The sequence below is a fragment of the Lactuca sativa genome, chromosome 9, assembly GCF_002870075.4.
Source record: "Lactuca sativa cultivar Salinas chromosome 9, Lsat_Salinas_v11, whole genome shotgun sequence".
NCBI lineage: Eukaryota > Viridiplantae > Streptophyta > Magnoliopsida > Asterales > Asteraceae > Lactuca > Lactuca sativa.
The window spans coordinates 162,634,782-162,660,541 of NC_056631.2; the positions used below are offsets into that span (position 1 = coordinate 162,634,782).

At 38.3% G+C, this 25,760-nt stretch overlaps 2 protein-coding genes across 2 annotated transcripts; both read right to left on the bottom strand.

Moving 5' to 3' along the window:
* Positions 1-4,092: 4,092 nt before the first annotated feature.
* Positions 4,093-4,684, bottom strand: LOC122195944 (probable disease resistance protein At5g04720). Its single transcript, XM_042898200.1, has one exon. It carries the CDS (start codon positions 4,682-4,684, stop codon positions 4,118-4,120), a length of 567 nt encoding a protein of 188 aa, XP_042754134.1. The 3' UTR covers positions 4,093-4,117.
* Positions 4,685-4,782: 98 nt separating this feature from the next.
* Positions 4,783-7,960, bottom strand: LOC111888112 (disease resistance protein RPV1). The gene is made up of 4 exons (XM_023884225.3): positions 7,163-7,960; positions 5,855-6,956; positions 5,475-5,771; positions 4,783-5,361 (listed from the first exon to the last, which is right to left on the bottom strand). The coding sequence occupies exons 1-4, from the start codon at positions 7,648-7,650 to the stop codon at positions 4,783-4,785; spliced, it is 2,466 nt and encodes an 821-aa protein (XP_023739993.1). The 5' UTR covers positions 7,651-7,960.
* Between the last annotated feature and the right edge of the window lie 17,800 nt (positions 7,961-25,760).

Genomic DNA, 25,760 nt, shown 5'->3' on the forward strand with positions numbered 1-25,760 from the left:
GAATTAAATCTCAAACAATCGACTAAACAACAAATCTCGATAAACCGACTGAAGACAAATCTCTTTAGATATTTTGGTTTAGACAAATTACATTTTAAAATTATAAATAATTGCAACACATATTTATTTATTCTTGTTCACTGATTCCTAAAATAACTAGCATCGTGGTCACCCTACTAATCCTTTGATTTCAACACAACTATTAATTCATATCAGGTGAACAAACAATCATTCAAATTAGTATTTAGTTCATATTAAGCAAGATTTAATCTTATTTAACCCTAATGGTCATAGGAATTAAATCATGCATAGATTGGTCGTCTACTCATGCATACACATTAAAGTTCATCACTTCTTTCCAAACCCTAGGTTTTGGTTAAAAATCTAGTGGACAACTTTGATTCAAATTAACACAATCAGATGATCATCTAAATTCTATCAATTCAACAATAAGAAATAAGTAACAATGTTAACACATAGGGATCTTGCAATCAAACTTGACAAAATAAATTAAATAAGAATAAACAATCAAAATTGCAATTAAACCATAAGTTAAGAGATTCATTCAATCATAAACATAAAGTAAAAGGTTTTAATATCCAAATCAAAAAGTAAACACATAGTGGAATCACAATAGAATGCTAAATATGGTCAAGATAACAAACCACATGATTGCCGGCACGAATCCGCTCTCCAATCCCTCAAATCTTCGCTCCTGTCAGCTTAACGACCTTTCAGCCGCCTTCTAGACCCTCAAAAAGGCATAATAGAGTTTTCCTGTCGACTAAGGATCAATGGAAAATCGAGTTCTCTTCTTTGGTTGGCCGAAAATCGCTTTTCATATGATTCAGAACCGACCCTGTACGAGGGGTAATGGAATTTATGCAGGGCGTAATAAGAAACTCATCGCGATCTGGATCTGGACACATAGCCCAATTTTGTTAGGTTTACCACGAACTACGTTGGGCATAGTGCTAATCTTCAGAGTACGTAGGGCGTATGGCCATTACGCGGGGCATAGTGGGCTGCTTTAGCCACCTGGTTCATCTTTGCATTCCAAGCCCAATTTCCGTCTCCTTTTACTTCTTTTCCGCTCTAACAACAATATACCTATAAAATATAAATTTAATGGCTATAAGTATCTTTTAGTTCTAAATAACAATAATTAATGCTAAAATATTAAGATATGATAATATATATATATATATATATATATATATATATATATATATATATATATATATATATATATATATATATATATGGGTAAAGTTAATATACATAACAACTTTATATAAGCTTAGGTACTTAACTCCATAATACTACATCGGTTTGTATCATATTACAATGTAATTGCCTATGGTTCTTAAATTTCAACCCCATAACGTGATTACTTCCAAAATCTTTGGACTTTCACCAATATCTTTCGTTTACATCACGTCTTTCTATCGAATAGCACCTGATGAGCTTCATATCCTAGCACTACAAATGAAAGGATGTAGGAGAAATATAATGATGAATTTTCAAAAATTTTTGAAGTAAATCAAGTTTAGGGATGAAGTTTAAGAACCTTGGATGATTGCAATGAAAATTTAATGCAAAATAATGTAGTTTGATGTGGTTAGGTATATAAGTTTATATAAGGTTGTTAGGTATATTCACTTTACCCTATATATATATATATATATATATATATATATATATATATATATATATATATATATATATATATATATATATATATATATATATATATATATATGACCTCATATTTGAAAGACTAATGAATATAAGTTTTTTACATTTAACTCCTTTTACATGTTTGGTATATTGCACAAATCTATATGTATTTTTTGATTTGATTCTTGTAAAAGGAATGTCTGTAAGGTAACAACCTGATGTTGCCTTGGTGATCAATATATAAGTCGATTAACAATAGAAAGAAAAAACAAACAGAGGAAAGTAGGAAATAATCGAAAGGAAAAGAACTTGAATTTACTTGGGTGACAAGGATTATTTTCTTTGGAAAAAAACGAAAAAAAACATCTAACATATGTTCCCTATATATAGTAGATAAGAAGTATATATCCTAATCTAACTCAAAAACCTTTAAAAAGAAAGAATTCCCAAAATATTCCTGACAAAGAATTCGTCCCATATTCTGAATTATCTAACATTTCCCTCCTAATTCAGAATCATGCACATCTTCATTCATAGCAACTTGTTTATCTCGTCTTTTCGAACCATTTTGATTCTTGACCTTTCCCGGGGTCCTGGACACCTAATCTTCACCTCGGTCACATCCTTTCATGGGGTCCCAGACACCCAATCTTCTATCAATATTTTTGATTGTTCACAAGTCACAACACACGTAACATGTAACATGACATCCTGTTGGACACGTTCATTGCCATCTTGACTTTTCCTGGATTCACGACCTCTCCCCAGCCACATCCAAAGCCACCCGATTTGAACTCCAATGCCATAATGTTCGTACAATGTAGTTTGTTCAATCTCTTCCTTTGTTTCGATCACCTTTGTTTAAAGAGACATCTCCACCGACCAAGAAAATAACGGTCGACCCGAAAACAGTTTACCGTCTTCGTCTTCTGCTATAAAACAGTCTCGAAATATCCCATGTTGTCCCGAACCTTCTAACAATGTTGTCTTTGGGATTCATCTAAGTCGTCTCCGTTTTAAACAACGGTTTGTGTGATCTCAACCTTGTCAATTTAGCCATTTTAGTGTTGTTTTACTTATGAGTATAACAACTTTGATTTTGATTTCTTTAATATACCCATTATTTTCACTTGATTAAAGAAATAATTTAAATGTTGAAGAGAAATCATCTTCATGTTTAAAGATGGTTGCCGAGTACAACATGACGCCAACTCTAATTATCAAGGCAGCAATGTGGTTCTATTTCATAGTTTCAGCCCCTGTTTTTCTGGCTTTGAACTTTTAGTCCAAACTCGGATTTTCCACAATCATTTTCTACAACTTCTTACTATTGAAACATGTTCTATTATGCTATTGATTCGTTTAACACCAATAAACATTCTCAAATATGTACTTCAATATAAGAAATTCTCGCAAGCATTATTCAGCATCACTAAGGTGACTTGACATCACCCTAACTACTATGAATTACATCATCATTCCATTCAGTGATTGAGTTATGCTAATGCACACAATCTAATACCATGTTCTGTGTGAGTTGCTTAACAACTAATTGGCAATCAACACGACTAAAACTGTTTATCCACTTGTAGCAAAATAGTGTAATTTTTACGTGAAGCTCTTTGTACAAATCCTCAACAAATCAATGCAAATAAAAATGTCGAAACACAACAAAATAAAAAGATGAAGGTCTTGTTCACATAGAAGATAGCCTCAAGAACTTAACGAACAAGTATATACTAGATTTGAATTAGGAAAACTCTACTAGTTATCAAATTGGATCGCTCACAACAGTCAGCCAAGAACCATGAATCCTTTTGGTGATTAATTTTTTGTGCACTTTCACACACTTGCTTCCCAATGTAGTTGTTTTTCCGTTCCACTTACAAGACTTCATGTCTAGCTTCCAGATTAATCTGGTTGCAGATTGACAATGAAAATACATGGACATATTACTTGCTGATCCACATCCACAAAAGTGACAACAACCATGCTTGAGAATGTACACATGCAAACACCCAACTGAAAACTAGATAAGTTAAGTGACGACATCAATTATCTTTTCAAGTTCATCTTGGACCTCCTCCGGTGCATAGAATAACATGATGTTCATTTTGCTGTGTAACCTTGGACCACCATAGCCTTTTTCCTTGTATTTTCCAAAATAACAGTTGAGTTGGTTTACTGATGGAGAACAGGTAGGAAAAAGTTCAAAACACAAATAAGCTGCTCTACAATATCAGTTTTAGAAATATAACAAGGATTTTTGTTTTGTGTAGAGTAGTTGTACGTATTTTAAATATAATAATTTATTTTTTGCTGAAATAGTAATTATCGATTGTCATATCAATATCAAAATTCAAATCAAAGTCCAATGGTTAATTAAAATAGAAAACTGAAAAAGAGAGAATACCTGTTACAACATTTCTGGGCCTTGTTAATAGTAATCATGATCGTCATCGTATGTGTAATCATAATCGTATGTGTAATCATAATCGTATGTGTAATCGTAATCGTATGTATAATCGTATGTGTAATCATAATCATATGTGTAATCGTATTCGTATGTGTAATCATAATCATAATAGCATTTGTGACCAGCCACATAATCATATTGAAGATCGCGATTGAAAACGTGATTGTCATCGTAATAGGAGATTTGTATCTCATCAGACACCTCAAGACTCCCTCTTGACCCACAAACACGCAGACACTTCAACATAAGAATGCTCTGTGGAAGATGACTTATGGGTGTAGCTCCTATAGATAAGTCTTCTAGACATTCTAAACGCCCAATTTCCTCGGGTAACTTCTCCAGCGACCAACAACAATCAAGATTGAGAGATTTCAGATGTTTCAACATACAAATGCTATCCGGAAGATGTTGAATCTTTGCAGATGACAAAGTTAGGTGCTCTAATGACTCTAATTGGCCAAGATCCTCAGGTAACTTCTCAAGTGAAAAACATTGACCAAGATCAAGTTCATGTAGATTTTTCAACATAACTATGCTATCTGGAAGATGTTTAATATATGTACATGACAAATCTAGCAAGCATAAGCATTCTAACTGACCAAGATCCTCGGGTAACTTCTCTAGCCTTAAACAACGTTAATATTTAGAGACTCCAGATGTTTCAACTCACAAATGCTATCTGGAAGATGCTCGATATCTGTACATGACAAATCTAGATCCTTTAAAGATTCTAACCCACTAAGGTCCTCTGGTAACTTGTTAAAATACCGAGAATGGTAAAGTATGAGAATGGTGAGGTGTTTCAACAAAGTAATACTGTCCGGAAGATGTTTAAGCTTTGTATTTGTCAAATCTAGAACCTCTAAACTTTCTAAGCAGCCAAGATCCTCAGGTAACTTCTCAAACTCATCACAATGAGCAAGGCGAAGATATTTCAGATTTTTTGGAATGGAAATGCTATCCGGAGACAAATTTAGATTCTCTAAACACCCTACCCGCTGAAACACCTCAGGTAAATTCTTAAGGGACAAACAAGCCCAAAGGTCGAGAGATTTCAGATGTTCCAATTTCCAGATATCATCTGAAAGTTCTACCAAATCATGACAATCCTTAAGATTCAACGTCTCTAGATTTGGGGTTAGATCAAGGTCAATGGTCTTCAATTTTGAATCACTGAGATCAAGGAATCTAAGCTTGTCAAGAACCTAACATAAGGAGAAAAACAAGATGAATATTGCAGTCAATACAAAGCAATGAATGCATAAGTCATAACATTACAATGAATCATGCAAAAACAATCAATCAACCAAAACTTTACCTTTTTTTCTCCCCCTTCCCAAAGTTGTACGATTTCGCTTGTAGGCAACTCAAGTGTAACAAGATTATTTGCTTGAAATGTTTCAGGTAAAGACCTAAAAGGATAAGAATCCCATTTCAGATATCCTAAAGCATCTGGAAAGCTTGGAATAAATGTATCAAGTTCAGCATCCCTTGAATGGTTTGTCGTAACCACGGAAAGATATCTAAGCGCCTTCATCTTTCCAAGACCTTTTATAAGCGTATAAGGATCGAGTTTCGTACTCGATAATTCTATACATCTTATTTCTTCAGTACCCTGCAAGGAGGTCACCATGAAAGTTGTGTTAAAATAGATGAAGTGTTAGAGTTGTCGAACATACAAATAAACTTGATCCTTACCAAGTCATTAGCCAATATATGTTCAATTACGTCATTCTTCCACAATCGGCTATGTTTCTCACGCATGTTTGGGTGTGAACGACGAACAATATTTATGCCCATCTCTTCAATATGGTCATGCATGCCTACATACTCCTGGTCCCAATGGGCATCGATGGTTATGAGAGATTTTTGCTGAAGAACTCTTAAACCACTTAAAGCATGAAATCCACAACTTTCAAGTGCTTGGATTGCGTTTTCTTTCAACCAACCTTTCATTATGCATGCAATATCTAGGAATATTTCCTTGTGATCATCCTCTAGAATGGTATAGCTTAATTCCAATATTTTCATAGTTTCGGTTAGCGGAATGGTTTTTAGTCTTTGTAAGGTATCGTTCCATATGGGCTTATCTTCACCACATAGATTAGAACCCAAAACTTTGATTGTGAGGGGAAGACCAGATGCATAACATAGAACTTGTTCTGATAGCTCTTCGTAATCTTCAATTGGAATCTCTCTCCCAAATGCATACCTACTGAAGAGGCAAATTGCTTCCTTATCTGATAACAAATTGACATCACGAATCAATGTCACTTTGTGTGCTAACAGTACTTTCTCATCTCTTGTTGTAATAATAATTCTACTTCCCGGCTTAAACCAAATAGGCTCGCCAGCTAATGCCTCAAGCTGGTTAAGATGATTTACATCATCTAGAACAATAAGAACCTTTATACCACGCATCCTACTCTTCATCATGTTTTTCACGTCTTTTATGCTGATGTCTTTATCATCTAAGACATCCGAAAGGATTTGACGTTGCAAGGACTTCAAACCAGACAAAGAAGTGCTTGAAACTTCCCTAACATTCTCAACAAAGCTTACACCTTCAAACTTAAAGGATATTTGATCAAAAACAGATCTGGCCAAAGTTGTCTTCCCACCACCACCCATCCCCTTGATCCCTATCATGCGAACATCATCAATACCGATTTCTAGAGATGATACAAGATCATTTACCCGTGTCTCCATGCCCACTAATTTTTCGTCAAAATTGAAATTGATGGAACATAACTTTAGTGATACTCGTTCGACAATTTCTTGGATGAATTTAGCTTCATGCCTGTATTTTATGGAAGACTTAATTAGCTTTACTAAAAATCCCACATGTATATTTACTATCATATTTCATGTTTAATGTTTATAAAAGACTCGGGTTTGAGTTAGAGTTTGACAATATAGCATGTGATGCCATGGATGACCCTTTTAAAAGTAGATTAAAGAGGAACAAAGTGAAAGAATATTGCACATATATGATAAAGGAATTACCCATCAGCAGTGTTCTTCAACTCCCAACCAGCCAGATCGGCTGCTTCTTTCAGAGCCTCCGTCCATTTTCCAGCAGCCTCTTTATTTTTATGTTTGGCAAAGGCTTTTCTAACTGCCCCGCGTTGGTGGCGGACTTCCTTGGGTGCGACATCATAGAAAACGGGTAAAGCAGTATTTTCTGTGGTCTTGTCATTGTGACACTCCATTATCTTCACAAGCTCATCCAGGCACCAAGACGAAGATGCATAGTTCCTGGAGAAAACAATGATGTAAAATTTTGAGTCTTTAATGGAACTGATGAGCTCGTCACAGATCCTTTTCCCTTTCGTGATTCTCTTGTCGTCCTTGTAAGTGCAAATGCCTTGCCGTTGAAGAGCATGATAAAGATGATCAACAAAGTTCTTACGAGTGTCTTTTCCTCTGAAACTCAAAAATACATCATACTTAGAGCTTCTCCTATGAACGGATGAAGTTGAGGAAGACGCCATTGATGGTATGCTTGATAGAATCAAATCTTTGCTGGGGAAACGTTATGTGAAACAATCGGAAAGAAACTTGGATGATATGAATTAAAAGGCTTAAAGAGTATGTTAAAAGGTCAACGCTAGCTTGTACATACGTATATAACTGAAGAGACGGGTGAGCAGTATTAAGCCCGTAAGCCCTTACTGTGCGTTTCGGTCATCGGAATCGAACTGGACTGTGGATCCTCCGTCGACTAGCCTCCTTCCTTCAATTATTTATGTCGGAGCTCAGAGCATCTGTACACTCTGATTCTTGATGTTTGGAGGGGAAGGGGACAGCGAGATGGAGATAAAGGGTTTTGATTTCTTATTTGGAAGAAAATGCTGATACACCAAAAAGGACCCTTTAGATTTGTTATTTTTAAAACTTGCCCAAACGATCATGAATGTTATCATTCAAGTCCCTTAAAAGTTAAAAGACATAATATGATAATAGGAGTTATTGAAATGGTCCCTTAAATATGTTTTAATGCACATGTCGAGTCATTCTATATTTTATTTTTGCATTCTCTTTTCCTGTTAACTATAATTATACAAAAATTATCTTTATTTTTCAAACTTTTTAATAAATGTCGAAAGATTGAATCTAATTAATTCTTCTAAGACCATTTTGATTAAATAGTGATTTACTTAAGGTTAATGGTTGTTTTAAACATAACGAGGTGCGAGACTATATGTTATATAGGTTTGATAAAACAAAAAAATTAAATATGCAAGTTTAAACAAAATTTTATTTAAAATTAAAATTTTAGATTTGAAATTTGAATTTAAAAGGAAACATATTAAATATTATATGAGTACTAATATTGTAATTTATTGGTTATTTTCAATTAAGGCAAATTGAGGTGTAAATATGATGTGGTAATTAAGAAAATAGAAAAAAAAATGACAAATACAAAAAAACAATTATTCAAAAATACAAAAAAAAATGACATTTGTCCAAGTTAATAAGAGAGTGACACGTAGCAAAATTATTTTCATTTATTAAGGAGGATAAATCTTCTAATTTTATAATTCTTAAACTACTTGTCACAATACATGATAAAATAAAAGTTGTATTTCTTCGTAAAACTCAAATATTAATTAGAGAATTTTATTAGTGTATACTTCTAATGTTTTAATCAGAAACTCAAATATTTATCAGAAAATTTTATTAGTTTATACTTCTTCGTAAAACTCAAACATTAATCATCTGCATCTCAGTATGTTCCATTCATTTCAACTTGGTCTTCTGTTCCTCTAAACACAACATATCTCCTTGTGTAAAACTATAGGTGTATCGCCTCTTCAGCTAAATATTCTAACTTCACTTAAACAACAAAATTCATTAGCACTTCACAAACCAATGACTTATTTCACCACTTTAATCATGTATGTTAAAGTCGGCTTAACACACTATGAAACTTTCGCAAGGATGTGATAGAAGTCAAATGTTACTCAGTATTATTAAATACTAAGCCAGATCATCCTATTTATGTTACATATCACATCTTAATACACTACTCGAACTGCATACTACATTGCAGCGATAGACAAAGCCTCGACTGATTGAGTCTGAAAACTCTGCTAGCCTTTCCTTTCATCTTCCTATAATTCTTCTGAATTTATCAACTTTAATATCGTCAAAGTATTCATTTCCATATTCTGTTTCTCTGAATCCGTAAGCAACCATTGTTTCAACCTGGTCGGCGGAAACGCCAAGCAATCGGACAACCTCATGGATTATGCCAAAAGTAAATTCATGCCGCTAATTAAGAATGTACTAAACGTACAATCTTCTTCCAAAAGTGCTATTATTTCATTTAAACGTTTTCTACATGTACGATACTGATGGTTTACACAAAATAACATCCTATGTGCTCATGCAAACCATAATGCTTGGATATAGGTTTCTCTATTGTACATACAATTCATCCAAGACTTGCAAACCCTAGGTCTAGTGTATATATTTCGAAATTGATACAAGAAATCAGATCTAGATGATTACCTCTTCTTAAAAGCTTGAATCTTCTTGTCCTTGGATCTTAGAGTCACAACTGTCACTCCTCTAATGACTTACAAACACCACAAGCAAGAGGATGATCTTGGAGAGAGGTTGGAAGCTCTTGAAGTCGGCTTTGGTACTCTTAGAAGTAGGGTTAGCCGATTTCTGAAGCCTTGGGGGTCTATTTATACATGTGTTGTTAGGGTTTCAGTCAAAACCCTAATTAGATAGCTTAGGCATTAAGCAGTCCAAATAACCTTCCAGAACAAAGGCCCTGGACGAAATTAGATGGGCTCCCACTCTAATTTTCGTCCACCCCTTAAATCCAAAAGGATTCTCAGCCCAAATCAACTATCACATAATTGACAATTCCAATCCCCTTTATTTAATTAATCTCTTTTAGCCACAAAATTAATTCTTATTTAATTTTTGTCTAATATTAATTAAACTATATGATTTCTCCTTTAATATATTATTCATATAACATATTAATAAATCATAATAACCTCTCTCTTCATAAATCATCTTATCATGTTGCTTTGGTGAAGGCAACCCAAAAATATCATGCACAACTAGGTCAAATACTTACCAAATATAGTTACGGGCTTAGAAACTAATCCAACAGTCTCCCACTTGGTAAGTTCTTCATCATTACTCTTAAACATACTACAATCCTTCACTTAAAACAGAGATTTCTTATACAAATATCATCATATTTGTTCTTAGGATCTTCAATTCCTTAAGCATTCTCCAAGTGTTCTTGACTTGGAAACCCCTTTCTTCAACCATCCATCCCAGACAATCATTCAAGGTGAGTTTATACCCCTTCTTTTCATGTTTTCTTCTAGTTTTATGAGGGAGAATACAAGTTACAACATCAAAAACATGACTAAACTCAAATGACAGCTTTCAACAGAAAAGTTATGGCTCAATCACGATCTGTTTTGACCATCTTAAACTCCATAAACTTTAAAATTGTTCAATATGCAAATATTTCAGCTTTAGACCTTTAAAATGACTACTTACACATGTTCATACGATATTTCTACAATTTATGATGATTTTTAAAAAACTGCCTATCACTTCAAAAACGATTCCAGACCAGTCTGTGAAAATGGTCAATTTCACCATAGTTAGGGACCATTAAAAATCATAATACAAACTATGAACAAACTAGACACATTTTCTAAACTCTTAGACATTACGGATCTAGTTTTCAACTTACAGTCATTTTTCTACAATTTTTCTAAAAACAGTGACAGAAATGTTAAAATAAGTAAAAATAGTCTACAAAATTAATAACACTTTGTAACATGTTGAGCAAAGTGTACAACCATATTTAGCTACATATTGAGTGTATTTCATGTTAGTTTACCTTCACGTAACAGAGTTAGTTATTCATAAGGGTTTTCATCCACTACAAACATATAGGATAAACTATACTAGGTATAGTTTATAGGATGATAATACTACAAACATACTAAGGAAGGCACACTTATAATGAACTATATTAAGTATAGTTGATAATACAATAACACTACAAACATACTAAGAAAGGTACACATATGATAAACTATAATAGGTATAGTTTATGGTACATAACACTACAAACACGCTAAGAAAGGTACATATATGATAAACTATAATAGTTATAGTTTATGGTACATTAAACACTACGATCATACTAAGGAAGGTTTCACTCACTTTACACGAAAACTCGTTAAATCCGGTTGTGAAACACTACTTCATCGTACTCTTAGAGTACTGTTTAAAGCCCTGTATTATAACCATAGTCTCTTGTAGGTAGAGCGTGATACTTGTGTATAAATCTATATTAGGACTGACAATCCCGCACCCTAAGTTGCTTACAATAGCTAGACCAGCAGGTCTGGGGTGACAAATGTCAAAACATTCCAATGCCTAAAGAACGTCGTAACATACTTACTATGTCAATTGCACAATTATAATAGCTCACATAGGGAAACAACGACACTTATAGTTTACGAGGATTTTTACATTTCAAAAAGGGTTTTCACTCACTCTACACATAAAATCGTTAAATCCGGTTGTGAGACACTACTTCATTGTACACTTAGAGTATTGTTTAAAGCCCCGTATTATAACCATAATCTCTTGTAGGGAGAGCGGGATACTTATGTATAGATCTATATTGGGACTGACAATCTCGTACCCTAAGTTGCTTAAAATAGCTAGATCGGCAGGTCTAGGGTGACAAATGTCAAAACATTCTGACGCCTGAAGAACATCGTAACAGGCTTAATATGTTAATTGCACGGTTATAATAACTCACATAGGGAAACTACGACACATATAGTTTACGAGAATTCCTACATTCATAAGGGTATTATGCAGTTAAAACTGCACTTACTATCATAAGTATGGAAAATACTTGTACATTTCGGTCTTTGATCTTTAAGACTACGACTCAATCTCTAAGAAAAATGTTGGATTTTTCTTGAGCATACATTACAATTACAAAGGAATCAGTTCAAATTACGCACTACTGTAGTATACTATATCCAAGAACAAACACTCACTCTCATCGGTCTTAGGATAGTTAAGACTACATATCGCCGAGAATGGTTAGATTCCTAATTTGTGTTATGTATTACTCGAGATTTATATCGGCTCAGTTAATTGCTAAATGTATGCTTTAAAAATTGTATGTGATTAAGATCGTATATCCCTAGAATGATTAGTTTGGCCTTATTTCCTATTTCTTGTCTGCTTTTGGGCTTATGGTAGAATCATTTATTCGACAGTCTATGTCATCTTATTTTATGCATAATTTACATACATAAGGCAACTGACAGTGTTAGTAGAAATTAGCGTGAGTGTAACATCCAAAAATACGACCCAAAATTTTTGTTTTAGTAATAATAAAAACCATATACTGATCGTCACATCATAAAACCATGTGCCAAATATCTCAACCCATAATAAAATGTCATGAACATTCGTGCCAAATCAAGCTATGAATCAAAGCAAACTCCCAGGAAAAAGACTGAAACTGTGGTGTGTGCGATGCCATCATCCCGAGCTCTTCCCTTTACTTGCGGAAGTACCTGAAACCAAAACTGAAACTGTAAGCACAAAGCTTAGTGAGCTCCCCCAAACTACCACATACCATACATAATATATATAGCATCTACTGGGCCTTGCCCACTGCATCGAACCGAAGTCCGGAAGCTAACCAGGGCCTTGCCCTCTACATCGGACCGAAGTCCGGAACTAACTGCATCGGACCGAAGTCCGGAACTAATTGGGACCTTGTCCCCTGCATCGGACCGAAGTCTGGAACTGACTGAACATAACAAAGCATAAACATATCAGCTAACATGGATATACATACTGCGTACTGCATCGGAACGTAATCCGGAACACATAACACCAAACATGCTTGAATCACAAAGACATCAAGCATCCTAACTACTACATCGAACCGAGATCCGAAACAACTGCTAACTAAACGGGCTGGCATTGTGGCCGTAGACCTATTCCTACTGGAAGGAAACTCACCTCGTAGCCTAGCTACTGAAGGGACTGCTCCAGAATTTGTCTGTTGCGGCTCCGGTTTCACCCCGGCTACAATTTCCATAAGCACCATCAATCAAATATTGATAATAATACTTAGGGTAAAATGACTCTCTTACCCCTGGTCCAAGTCAACCTAACGGTCAAAGTCAACATTCAGCTGACCTGACTCGTCGAGTTGGGTCACCAACTCGTCGAGTCCTTACTCTTACTTTCTTGTTTCTACTCGCTACTACTCGTCGAGTTTTGGCACAAACTCGTCGATCTAAATCTGCATCCGACTCGTCGAGTTGTATGAACAACTCGTCGAGTTCTCCTTCATCAGATGAACACTATAGTTGTGACTCACCGAGTTGTATGAACAACTTGTCGAGTCTATTCTTGAGGCATGAAGATTGCCTTGGACTCGCCGAGTCAGGGCATTGACTCGTCGAGTTCTTCCACGAATGAGTCTAACCCTCTAGCTCACCGAGTCCATCTCTCACTCACTGGTTCCACTCGGCATACTCGAAAAAGGGAAAAACAGGGGACTCGCGACTCGACTCGCCGAGTCGTATGCATGCAAACACTATATACTCGATTCTGCTTGAAACCAGTCCATTTTATTCATAGATCTAGGTTCCTGGGACTTGATTAACACGTAAAGTTTCCAACTTTACGTGTAAATAACATCAAATGAAGGTTTTAGGGTTCAAAGCACACTATAAGAGTAGATCTAGAGCTTTCATGAAAAATGGCTCCATAAAGGTGCTAGATCTAAGCTTCTGAAATTCAAACCTAGCTAGATCCGAAGGCTAATCAACTCCATGTGTCCTCTATGCTACTACTAAGCCAAGAAATGGTTCAAGAATAGCTTTAATGGCTTCAAAAAGGGGATTTAAGCATAGAAACAGAAAAGGACCAAAGATATACCTTACTATCTTCTGAAATTCCTCAAGGATCTAGGATCTCCTTCTTCTCCTCTTGATCCACCTTCCTTTTTCTCTCAAGATCTTCAAAGAACACACCAAAATCACACAAAAATGCAAAAAGGGCTCTAGGGTTTCGAGAATGATGCTCTGAGGGGTGATGGGGGCTGACTTGAGGCCCCAAAAGTTGTTTAAATAGGGTGCAAACCCTTGAAATTAGGGTTTCATCCAGACTGGCGGACTCGCCGAGTCCGGAATATGGACTCGTCAAGTCACCAACTTAAACATGCTCGAAATATCGACTCTACTCGACGAGTCCAGCTACTGACTCGTCGAGTTCCCCCTTAAAACTTGAAGAAAATAAATATATAAATATCATACCAGAATTGGGGTGTTACAACTCTCCCCCACTTGTCTCAGACTTCGTCCTCGAAGTCTGCTGCCACTGAATCTGGGAACAACTCTGGGTAATGCCCCCGCATCTCCTCCTCGGACTCCCACGTCCACTCTGAACCCTTCCGGTGTTGCCACTGCACCTTCACCAACTGAATCACCTTGTTCCTCAAGGTCTTCACCTTCCGATCTAAGATCGTAACTGGCCTCTCGACATAATTTAGGCTGCTATCAACCTGAATATCCTCAACGGGCATTATTGCCGACTCGTCCACCAAACACTTCCTCAACTGAGAAACATGGAAAGTGTTATGGATCTGGCTAAGCTCTGACGGAATATCCAACCGATAAGCAACCCGACCCACCCGGGCCAAAACCCTAAAAGGACCAATGAACCTGGGGCCCAGCTTGCCCCCCTTCCGAAACCTGATAACACCCTTCCAGGGTGATACCTTCAGGAGGACCATATCGCCCACATGGAACTCCAAATCTGAACGCCTCTTATCAGCGTAACTCTTCTGCCGACTCTGCGCAGTCTGCAGTCTGCCACGAACCTGCTGGATCAATTATGTCATCTTGAGCACCACCTCGGTGCTTCCAATGACTCGTTGACCGACCTCGCCCTAACAAATTAGGGTCATGCACTTCCTCCCATAGAGCATTTCGAAAGGAGTTCGATCGATACTCGCGTGGTAACTGTTGTTATATGAAAATTCTGCTAACAGAAGATACGTATCCCAACTGCCACCGAAGTCTAGAACACATGCCCGCAGCATGTCCTCGAGAGTCTAAATTGTTCTCTCGCTCTGTCCGTCCGTCTGAGGATGGAAAGCGGTGCTAAAATGGAGACGAGTACCCATCTCGTCGTGAAACCGCTTCCAGAATCTGGAAGTAAAACGGACATCTCGGTCTGACACCACCGAAACAGGCACTCCATGACGTGCCACCACCTCTCTCACATAAATATCAGCTAACTTTTCTGCTGATATGCTCTCCTGGATCGGTATAAAATGAGCACTCTTCGTCAACCGATCCACTATAACCCATATAGAATCCACTCCACGCGCAGTCCTAGGAAGCTTCGTGATGAAATCCATGGTAATGTCTTCCTATTTCCACAACGGAATGTCTAACGGCTGCATCTTGCCGTGAGGCCTTTGGTGTTCTGCCTTAACCTTCCTGCAAGTCAGGCACCTCTCCACATACCAGGCAACATCCCGCTTCATGCAGGGCCACCAATAATAGTGTCGAAGATCTCTATACATCTTCGTCGCCCCTGGATGAATGGAAAATCGAGACTTATGAGCCTCATCCATCAACACTTTCCGTACTCCACCCCAGTACGACACCCAAACTCTCCCGTGAAGGGTCAACAGCCCTCTACTATCATAGTCAAAAGAAGCTACTCGGCCCACGATCCTCTCACACTTCTGTCTCTCCTCCTTGAGGCCCTCTACATGAGCCTCCTTGATTTGCTCCAATAATGGAGTAATCACCGTCATCCTCAAACAAATGTCTCTGATCGGGGCCGCTACTACCTTGCAGCTCAAGGCGTCGGCCACTACGTTGGCCTTCCCTAGGTGATAAAGGATCTCCTAGTCATAATCCTTTAACACGTCTAACCATCGCCTCTGCCTCATGTTCAGATTCGGCTGATCCATGAGGTACCTCAAGCTCTTGTGATCCGTGTAAATGGTACAACGGACCCCATAAAGGTAATGCCTCCAAATCTTGAGAGCAAACACCACTGCCCCCAACTCTAAATCATGTGTAGGATAATTAGCCTCGTGAGGCTTCAACTGTCTCGAGGCGTAAGCTATCACACGGCCTCGCTGCATCAACACTGCTCCTATACCTGTGATCGAGGCATCATAGTAGACTACGAAATCCTCTACTCCCTCTGGCAGGGTAAGAATCGGTGTCTCGCACAATCTCTGCCTGAGGGTCTCAAACGCTACCTGCTGCTCAGGTCCCCAATGAAACGCTACCGACTTCTTGGTCAGTCGGGTGAGCGGTACTGCTATCTTGGAGAAATCCTGGATGAATCTCTTGTAATACCCTGCCAAACCCAGGAAACTCCGAATCTCGGATGGAGACTTCGGGACCTCCCACTGCATCACGGCCTCAATCTTGGCCGGATCTACCAAAATACCCTTTTGGTTGACGAGGTGACCAAGGAACTGTACCTCGCGCAACCAGAACTCGCACTTGGAGAACTTCACGAAAAGTCTCTCCCTCCTCAAAACCTCTAGCACCTCCCTCAGGTGCTCCTCGTGCTGCTCTTGAGTCTTGGAATACACCAAGATATCATCTATAAATACTATCACAGACCGATCCAGCATCGGCCTGCACACGCGGTTCATGAGGTCCATGAACGCGGCCGGAGCGTTGGTGAGCCCAAACGACATCACCACAAACTCATAATGACCATACCTGGTCCTGAAGGCAGTCTTCTGCACATCCTCACCTCTGACCCGCATCTGGTGATATCCGGAGCATAAATCGATCTTGGAGAACCAAGAAGCTCCCTGAAGCTGATCAAACAAATCATCTATCCTCGTAAGTGGGTAACGGTTCTTCACTGTTACCTTATTCAGCTCCCGGTAATCTATACACATACGATGCGACCCGTCCTTTTTCTTCACGAATAAAATCGGTGCACCCCAGGGCGAACTGCTCGGCCTGATAAATCCCTTGTCTAGCAGCTCTTGTAGCTGCGTAGACAACTCCTGCATCTCTGGGGGAGCCAGCCGATACGGTGTCTTGGCTATCAGAGCCGCACCAGGGATTAGATCAATCCCAAACTCAACCTGTCTCTATGGAGGTATCCCTGGCAAATCCTCCAGAAATACATCCGGGTAGTCTCGCACCACCGAAACATCATCAACTGTCATCTTGCCCTTCTCCCGGGCATCTAAAACATAGGCAATATAGCCGACGCAACCTTGCTGAAAGTAGCGTCTTGCTCTCGCTGCTGAACACAGAACTGGTCCGCGTTGTGGCTTCTCGCCCTGAATCACTAACTCTCCCCCACTGGAGTGCGAACCCTCACCTACTGTAGCTCACAATCTATCACCGCCCCATTGGGCTCAGCCAATCCATGCCTACTATGACCTTATTCCCTCGCAAGGGAATAGGGACCAAGTCCACCAGAAACTGCTCATCAAATAACTGTAGGGAACACCCTCTGTGCACCCTTGCAACCCTAATGGTCCTATCAGCTGCTATCTCAACCTCAAGTGGACAATCTAGCTCCCCCGGAGCTCTGCTAAACCTCTTGCTAAGTGTAAGAGAGACGAATGATCGGGTAGCTCCCGAATCAAACAATACTGTAGCTGAAATGCCGTTCACCGAGAACGACCCTATACAAAACATATAACCATAAGAAACAATAAAAAATAAATACTGAGATAAGGGAAAAATACATACCCGCCACCACATCAGGAGTCGCTCGCGCCTCCTCTGCTGTCAGCTGGAAGGCCCTACTCTTCGCCACCGGCGTCTCGACTCGGCCTTGACGGCCATCTGAAATCCTCAGAGTAGCAGGAGCAGGTGTTGACACCTTCCCCGCAGCCGCTAAACTTGGACACTGGGACTTTTTATGTCCCCTTTGATTGCACTGGAAGCAAATCAGATCTGATGCCACAACGGTGGTTGTAGTGGCTGTACAATCTCTGCTCATATGCCCAGTCCGGCTGCACTTGTAGTAGCCGGCACTCCCTGCCTTGCACGCCCCATCATGCAATCTCCCACACTTGCCACACCGAGCGTGGCTCTGCTGACTCCTAGCTCTATGATCTGAACCCTTGGGCTTTTTCCCGAATTTCCTGAACCTGGAGCCGCCTCCGGCTTCCTCTTTCTCTCCATCTCAAGGTCAATCTCTCTCTCTCTCTCGAGCCCTAGCAATCATGTCATCCAGCGTCTTACAGCTGGATCGGCTCACGAACTGGCGGATATCACTCCGCAGCATCTCATGATAACGGGCGTCCTTCATTTCCTCATCAGCTGCGTACTGAGGAACGAGAAGTGCCCTCTCTCTAAACTTGGCGGTAATTTCCGTCACTGTCTCTGTAGTCTGAGTCAACTCCTGGAACTCACGTGCTAACTGCTGCACCTCAATAACCGGTGCGAACTCAGCTCTGAACCTGGTAGAAAAGTCTGTCCAGGTCATGGCTTCCAAAGCCGCGTCATCCCCAATGGCATGACCAACCTCCTCCCACCAATCTCGTGCCCTATCCTTCAGAAGACAGGACGCCAATATGACCTTGTCCCCCTTGAGACATCTGCTCGTGCGGGAAATTAGTGAATCGTCATTCACTTACCTTCAAATATTCTGCAATTAGGGTTACGGCATCCCTCTCCCGAGTTGTAGAATATTGTGTTGGGTCCTAGCCTTAGTATCTCATTTAGGTGATTTGCTAAGGACTCATTCAATCAACTAACTTGAATTCGTTTTCTCCCATATTGTAGATGTCAAAGTTCGACAACTATGGTTTTCCCAAATCCCGTGGAACAAGCATTCCACATGAAGATGATATTACACGATTCGATCGAGGAACAAGAGATCATACTTCACTTCCTCCTCCTCCTCCAATTATTCTCCCTAACCTACAAGTTCAAAGGCTTGAAAAGTTCAAGATCACTCAAGCCCTTTTGGAAAGTAAACATAAAGAAGCAAAGTCAGTGTGTGCACACGTCCTAGGGATGAAGTCACACATTGATAGGTTAAGAATGATGGGATCCGTTGTCTGTGAGGAGATGGTTGTTGATTGGGTTCTTCAGTCACTTCCTAACTCATATAGTGAGTTCGTAAGAGAGTACTATATGATGAACCGCGACGTGACCCTTATGGATCTCACCTATATGCTTATTGCTACTGAATCAGAAATGTTTTGGCGCAATAGAAAAGCAAAGTTGATTGGTGAGTCTGCCTTCAAGACCTCTATGGATATAGACAATGGCAACGAAAGACATGCTATAATCAAAAGGTTTGATCATAAGAGAAAGGCAATGTCTGAAGTAGTTCCATGTCATGTTCCAAAAGAGTCAATTTGCTTTTATTGCCAAGAGAAAGGGCATTGGAGACGAAACTGCCCTATTTACCTAAGAGATCTAAGAGATGGGAGAGTCAAAACGTATGGCTCTACTTTAGGTAATATCCATTGACTAACTCTTTTAAGTTTCTATTCCAGATTCTTAAAACATAATGTGATAAGATTACAATTGATGTTTTGTAGAATCGAAGAAAAGAAAGGAAGCTTAAGGGAAGAAGTGAGCAGAATCTAACCGAGAAGGAATGGATTTCGATCACATTTCTCGGAGATCAGATTCTTAAGCTACTACTTAGAGTTAGAATTAGATTGCTAAGAAAGATGTATTAGCGTAAGTTTTTCAATGAGTTGCATTGTAAGGAAAAAATTTTCCGCATAAAATAAATATTGATTTTATATTATCCTTGCAATGGCGTGTATGAAAAATTGATGTTAAAATGTTTCTATTATTAGCAATAATGGATTTGGTTCTTATTATGTTATTTATGGAAAGTCGAGAGTTTACCAAATAGGGAGAGTTTCTCATCGCCCAAGTTTCAATTGGACAGAAACTTGGAATCATGCAACTTGGTTGCACGATGAATGAGAAATTTCATATTTTGGAAATTAGACTAATTCATTGACAAAGTGTCAAGTGAAGGACTAGGAGATCGAGCACACAAAGTTGCGTGTTGATCAAGTCCACCATAAGAGTAACAATGATATTCGTCATGATTTACTAAAGGTTTAGTAAAAATGATTATACTTACAAGATTAAGTGTAATTATGAATTAATTGAAAAGGTTTAAATCAATAGCAAAACGAATAAGAAGAATCAAGTAGGCAGAAAGATAAAAGTTTCTCCATTCTAAGAAGAAGAGAGAGTAGCTTTTATGCTTTATGATAGGACTTAATGATTAAGAACCATATCTCAATTGATCCTCTAAGTGAGTCTTAGCACAATTGTATGTCTAAGAAGAGGAATCAAGAATTGAAGAAATGGTTAAATCAAAAGGTCAATCGTACTTCGTTCCAATAACAAGTCTTAGAGTTAAGATTGTGAAAATGAGTGAAAAGTATTAAAGGTTTATAACATTCATCAAATGTGGAAAGTTGTGATGTCTTGCATAAGACAAAGACCAACTAGAACCAATTTATGAAGTGTTTTGATAAAAGCTACACTAACTCTTGAATATTTGTTTGTCAAGAAATGTTTATTGACAAAAGAATCTTATATGTCAAGGAGTCAGTGGGAGTCTTAATAGTCTTGAAAGGTTTCAAGAACAAATCAAATAAACCTTATCAATCATCACTAGCACACGAGTTGAGGTTTACAACCTATCGTGTTGACATTATTTTGTTTCTGTGCTGTTCCAATTGAGTTAATTATGCATGTGAGTTCTATGAGTTCTCATTTTGAACGCATAAAAGGCAAAGCACCTTGATCAATGAAAGGTACATTGATAGGAAAAGGTGAGCTGCTTAACTACTTGGAAGACGTGGTGGGCAGCTGTGCTACCATAAAGGCAAGAAATCGAGATCAAGAAAGTTCGATCCATATGAGTTTGAATTTGTCGTAAACTTTGGTTTTGACAAATTCACATGGATAGGAATAAATACATCGTTTAAATCTAAGTGTCATAAGATTTCCTCCATCATGAAAATGATTGTGAGGAAATGCTTTCACTAAGAAAGATTTTAAGAAGATAGTGATTGTAAAATTGCATTCTCGAATTCGATTATGGTTACGGTATCCCTTTCCATAATTTGAATTGTGAGGTTTGGCAATTGTTTACACACACATATGAACTATCTAAGGCAAATGTGTATAAGTTCAAGAAGCCTTGATAAAAGATTATCAAAGCACTAAGTATTAGAAACATGAACTTAAGAAATTCAATAAGCATTGTTTTTCTGAAAGTTAAGCTGTTTCTGAATACATGTCACAGCTAGTGGGAGCATAAGTGTTATGTTTTATAATAATCATCATGATAGTGGGAGCATAAATGTTATGATTGTATGATTATTAAGGCACGTATTGCAAGTTGGCAATATTAATTATAGAAAACAAGAGTTATACCTTGCAAAGTCGTAAGGGTTGTAAAGTTGTTTTGCTATAATTAAGGGAGAGAATATTATGCTTCATTTCAAATCTAAAGGATTAGGTTGAGAAATGTTAATAAATTTAGTCAATGGTACATAGTGTGTTCTAAAAATTTCGATTATGATTACGGCATTCCTCTTCACAATTCGAATTTTGAGAACATAGCAAATAAAACATTATGCGTCGTGTCCCATACGCTTCGGGTATAGGATCGATTGCAAATGCTTTAATGTTTGACCATTCTAAAATTTTCCAAATGTCGAGCGCATTTAGAGGGAAAAGGGACTAGAATTGGTTTTGACTAAAATAATTAAACAACTATCAAAGGACAATCCAAAGTTTGACGAGGATTGGTCACTTGTGAGTAGTTGGAAGCATGGTATTGGATGGACCATATCGACATTATTATGAATAGAAAAGATTCTATTAAGAATGAGTTGTCATATGGAAAATATGGAAGCGTGTCCATATTGGGAATTGAATATTGAAAATCTAAGTCTAGATTAGAAACTTTTATGCAAAAGGATGTTCAAAGGAATGTACTTTGAGTGAGAGACATCATATCTAAGGAATTCTATTGTAACAATCTCCAATAGAGGACTTTGTAATATCATTGGCAATAGTCTTTGTGACTTTGGTGCAGTGACATTACGAAAGGATGATTGCATAAAATGTTAGAATCAAGCATATTCTATAAGTGGCAAGAATTTGATATTCTTACACTTATGAAAAAGGATTTGGAGTTGTGAAATGAGAATGATTGGAAACGTGTTCAATTTGATCTATTTCACAAAAGTAAGAACCATAGGTAAACATTGTGTGCATGCTAAGAGCATGGGAAAAGTGTAATAATTCAAGTAAGAAGTTGATTACGCAAAACGACAAATAATGAGTAATCGATATGGTGATAAATAAAAGGAGTTTTATTTATACTCAAAGGTTTGAGGCCATATGGGATTAGTATTATTCTTGTGTTTCACATTTGCATGTTTTGACTTCCAGAATAATTGAATTTATTAAGAATAATTGAATTATTCGAACGGGCCACAATCGTTCATATGTTGGAAGTAGATATGAATGAAGACTGTCGTGAATTGGTGTGTGAATTGTCTAAAAGAGTATTAGCCATAAGAAAATGTTTGCTGCAACGTTCATGAGTGCTTATGAATATGATTTGAGCATTGGATTAAACCCACACTCACTTGGATCACTCCATGAATTGTATCACGAGTGATTGGTGAGACGATAACATCTTATATTCTTGAAACCGAGATGTGTGAGTTGTATCTTGCAAATCGGTTGCACATTGATAATATGTAAACGCACTAGTAACTTGGTGTTATAAAACATATTGTTGTGTGTGATTCGGTGAGTGAGTGCAAGCGAGCATTGAATCAAAGTTTATCCGTTCCTTTTATCCAAAGAAGGATAAAAGCGATATCTTTGGGCCCCTCGATGATTTAGTGATGACAAACGTAAATGCTCGGCCGAGCTAGGGCTAATTTGATTTGTTCAATTAGCCAGTCGTCATAAATTAGAATTCGAGAAATAGTACAAAGAGAATGATTTGAAATCATGTCTCATATGATATCTAGAATGGAGGAATATATGATCCCTTATCTAAGGACACGCGTATCTGATATGATCAGAGTTGACAGCGGCTATGGAAAGCTACGATTGCAGATCAGGATCTGAAGTCATACGCATAATAGTTATTAGAATTATCCAAGTGGGAGACTGTTGGATTAGTGTCTAAGTCCATAACTATTTTCGTATGTACTTGACCCGATGGTGCATGGTCCTTTTGGGTTGCCTTCACCAAAGCAACTTGATAGGATGAATTATGGAGAGAAAGGATTAAATATGATTTATTAATATATTATGAGAATAATATATTAAAGGAGAAATCATATTGTTTAATTAATATTAGTCAATAATTAATTGGTAATTAGTTTTGTGACTAAAAGAGATTAATTAAACTTAAGGGACTGGAATTGTAATTATAAGATAACTGCAATTTGGGCCATGGATTGTCTTAAATCAAGGGGTGGACGAATTCTAATGGGAAACCCATAAGGAAATCGTCCAAGGGCTTGATTAAAGGAGTCCATGGGTTTCTTAGGGCTTAAGTAACCAAATTAGGGTTTCCTTATTAGATAACCCTAATTGCCTCACTATATATAGACTCCTTAAGGACCAAAAACGTGGCTAAGCTTTTGCTAGGGTTTCACACGAGTTTTGGTAGCCTCCATCCTCTCTCCTCTTCATCCTCTTGCTTATGGTGTTTGTGAACCATTAGAGGAGTGACACTTGTGACTCTAAGCCTTCCAAAGTCAATACAAGGAGATTTGGGATTGTTATTGCTACATAACAATCAAGGTAACATTATAAACCTATTCTTATGTTAATATGATTACTTGAATGATAGAATTAGGGTTTATAGTCTTGGATAACTTGCATGTACAATAGAGAAACCTAGATCCAAGCATTAGGGTTTGTATGAGCACATAGGATGTTCTTAGGACCAAAACCCATCAGAACTAACTGCATCGGACCGAAGTCCGGAACTAATTGGGACCTTGTCCCCTGCATCGGACCGAAGTCCGGAACTGACTGAACATAACAAAGCATAAACATATCAGCTAACATGGATATACATACTGCGTACTGCATCGACAACGTAATCCGGAACACATAACACCAAACATGCTTGAATCACAAAGACATCAAGCATCCTAACTGCTGCATCAGACCGAGATCTGAAACAACTGCTAACTAAACGGGCTGGCATTGTGGCCGTAGACCTATTCCTACTAGAAGGAAACTCACCTCGTAGCCTAGCTACTGAAGGGACTGCTCCGGAATCTGTCTGCTGCGGCTCCGGTTTCACCCCGGCTACAATTTCCATAAGCACCATCAATCAAATACTGATAATAATACTAAGGGTAAAATGACTCTCTTACCCCTGGTCCAAGTCAACCTAACGGTCAAAGTCAACATTCAGCTGACCTGACTCGTCGAGTTGGGTCACCAACTCGTCGAGTCCTTACTCTTACTTTCTTGTTTCTACTTGCTACTACTCGTCGAGTTTTGGCACAAACTCGGCGACTTCCTCTTTGTTACTAACACTCCGACAATCTGCATCCGACTCGCCGAGTTGTATGAACAACTCGTCGAGTTCTCCTTCATCAGATAAACACTCTAGCTGTGACTCGCCGAGTTGTATGAACAACTCGTCAAGTTTGTTCTTGAGGCATGAAGATTGCCTTGGACTTGCCGAGTCAGGGCATTGACTCGCCAAGTTCTTCCACGAATGAGTCTAACCCTCTAGCTCACCGAGTCCATCTCTCACTCACTGGTTCCACTCGGCATACTCGAAAAAGGGAAAAACAGGGGACTCGCGACTCGACTCGCCGAGTCGTATGCATGCAAACACTATATACTCGATTCTGCTTGAAACCAGTCCATTTCATTCATAGATCTAGGTTCCTGGGACTTGATTAACACGTAAAGTTTCCAACTTTACGTGTAAATAACATCAAATGAAGGTTTTAGGGTTCAAAGCACACTATAAGAGTAGATCTAGAGCTTTTAAGCAAAATGCCTCCATAAAGGTGCTAGATCTAAGCTTCTGAAATTCAAACCTAGCTAGATCTGAAGGCTAATCAACTCCATGTGTCCTCTATGCTACTACTAAGCCAAGAAATGGTTCAAGAATAGCTTTAATGGCTTCAAAAAGGGGATTGAAGCATAGAAACAGAAAAGGGCCAAGATATACCTTACTATCTTCTGAACTTCCTCAAGGATCTAGGATCTCCTTCTTCTCCTCTTGATCTACCTTCCTTTTTCTCTCAAGATCTTCAAAGAACACACCAAAATCACACAAAAATGCAAAAAGGGCTCTAGGGTTTCGAGAATGATGCTCTGAGGGGATGATGGGGGCTGACTTAAGGCCCTAAAAGTTGTTTAAATAGGATGCAAACCCTTGAAACTAGGGTTTCATCCAGACTGGCAGACTCGCCGAGTCCGAAATATGGACTCGTCGAGTCGCCAACTTAAACGTGCTCAAAATCCCGACTCTACTCGACGAGTCCAGCTAC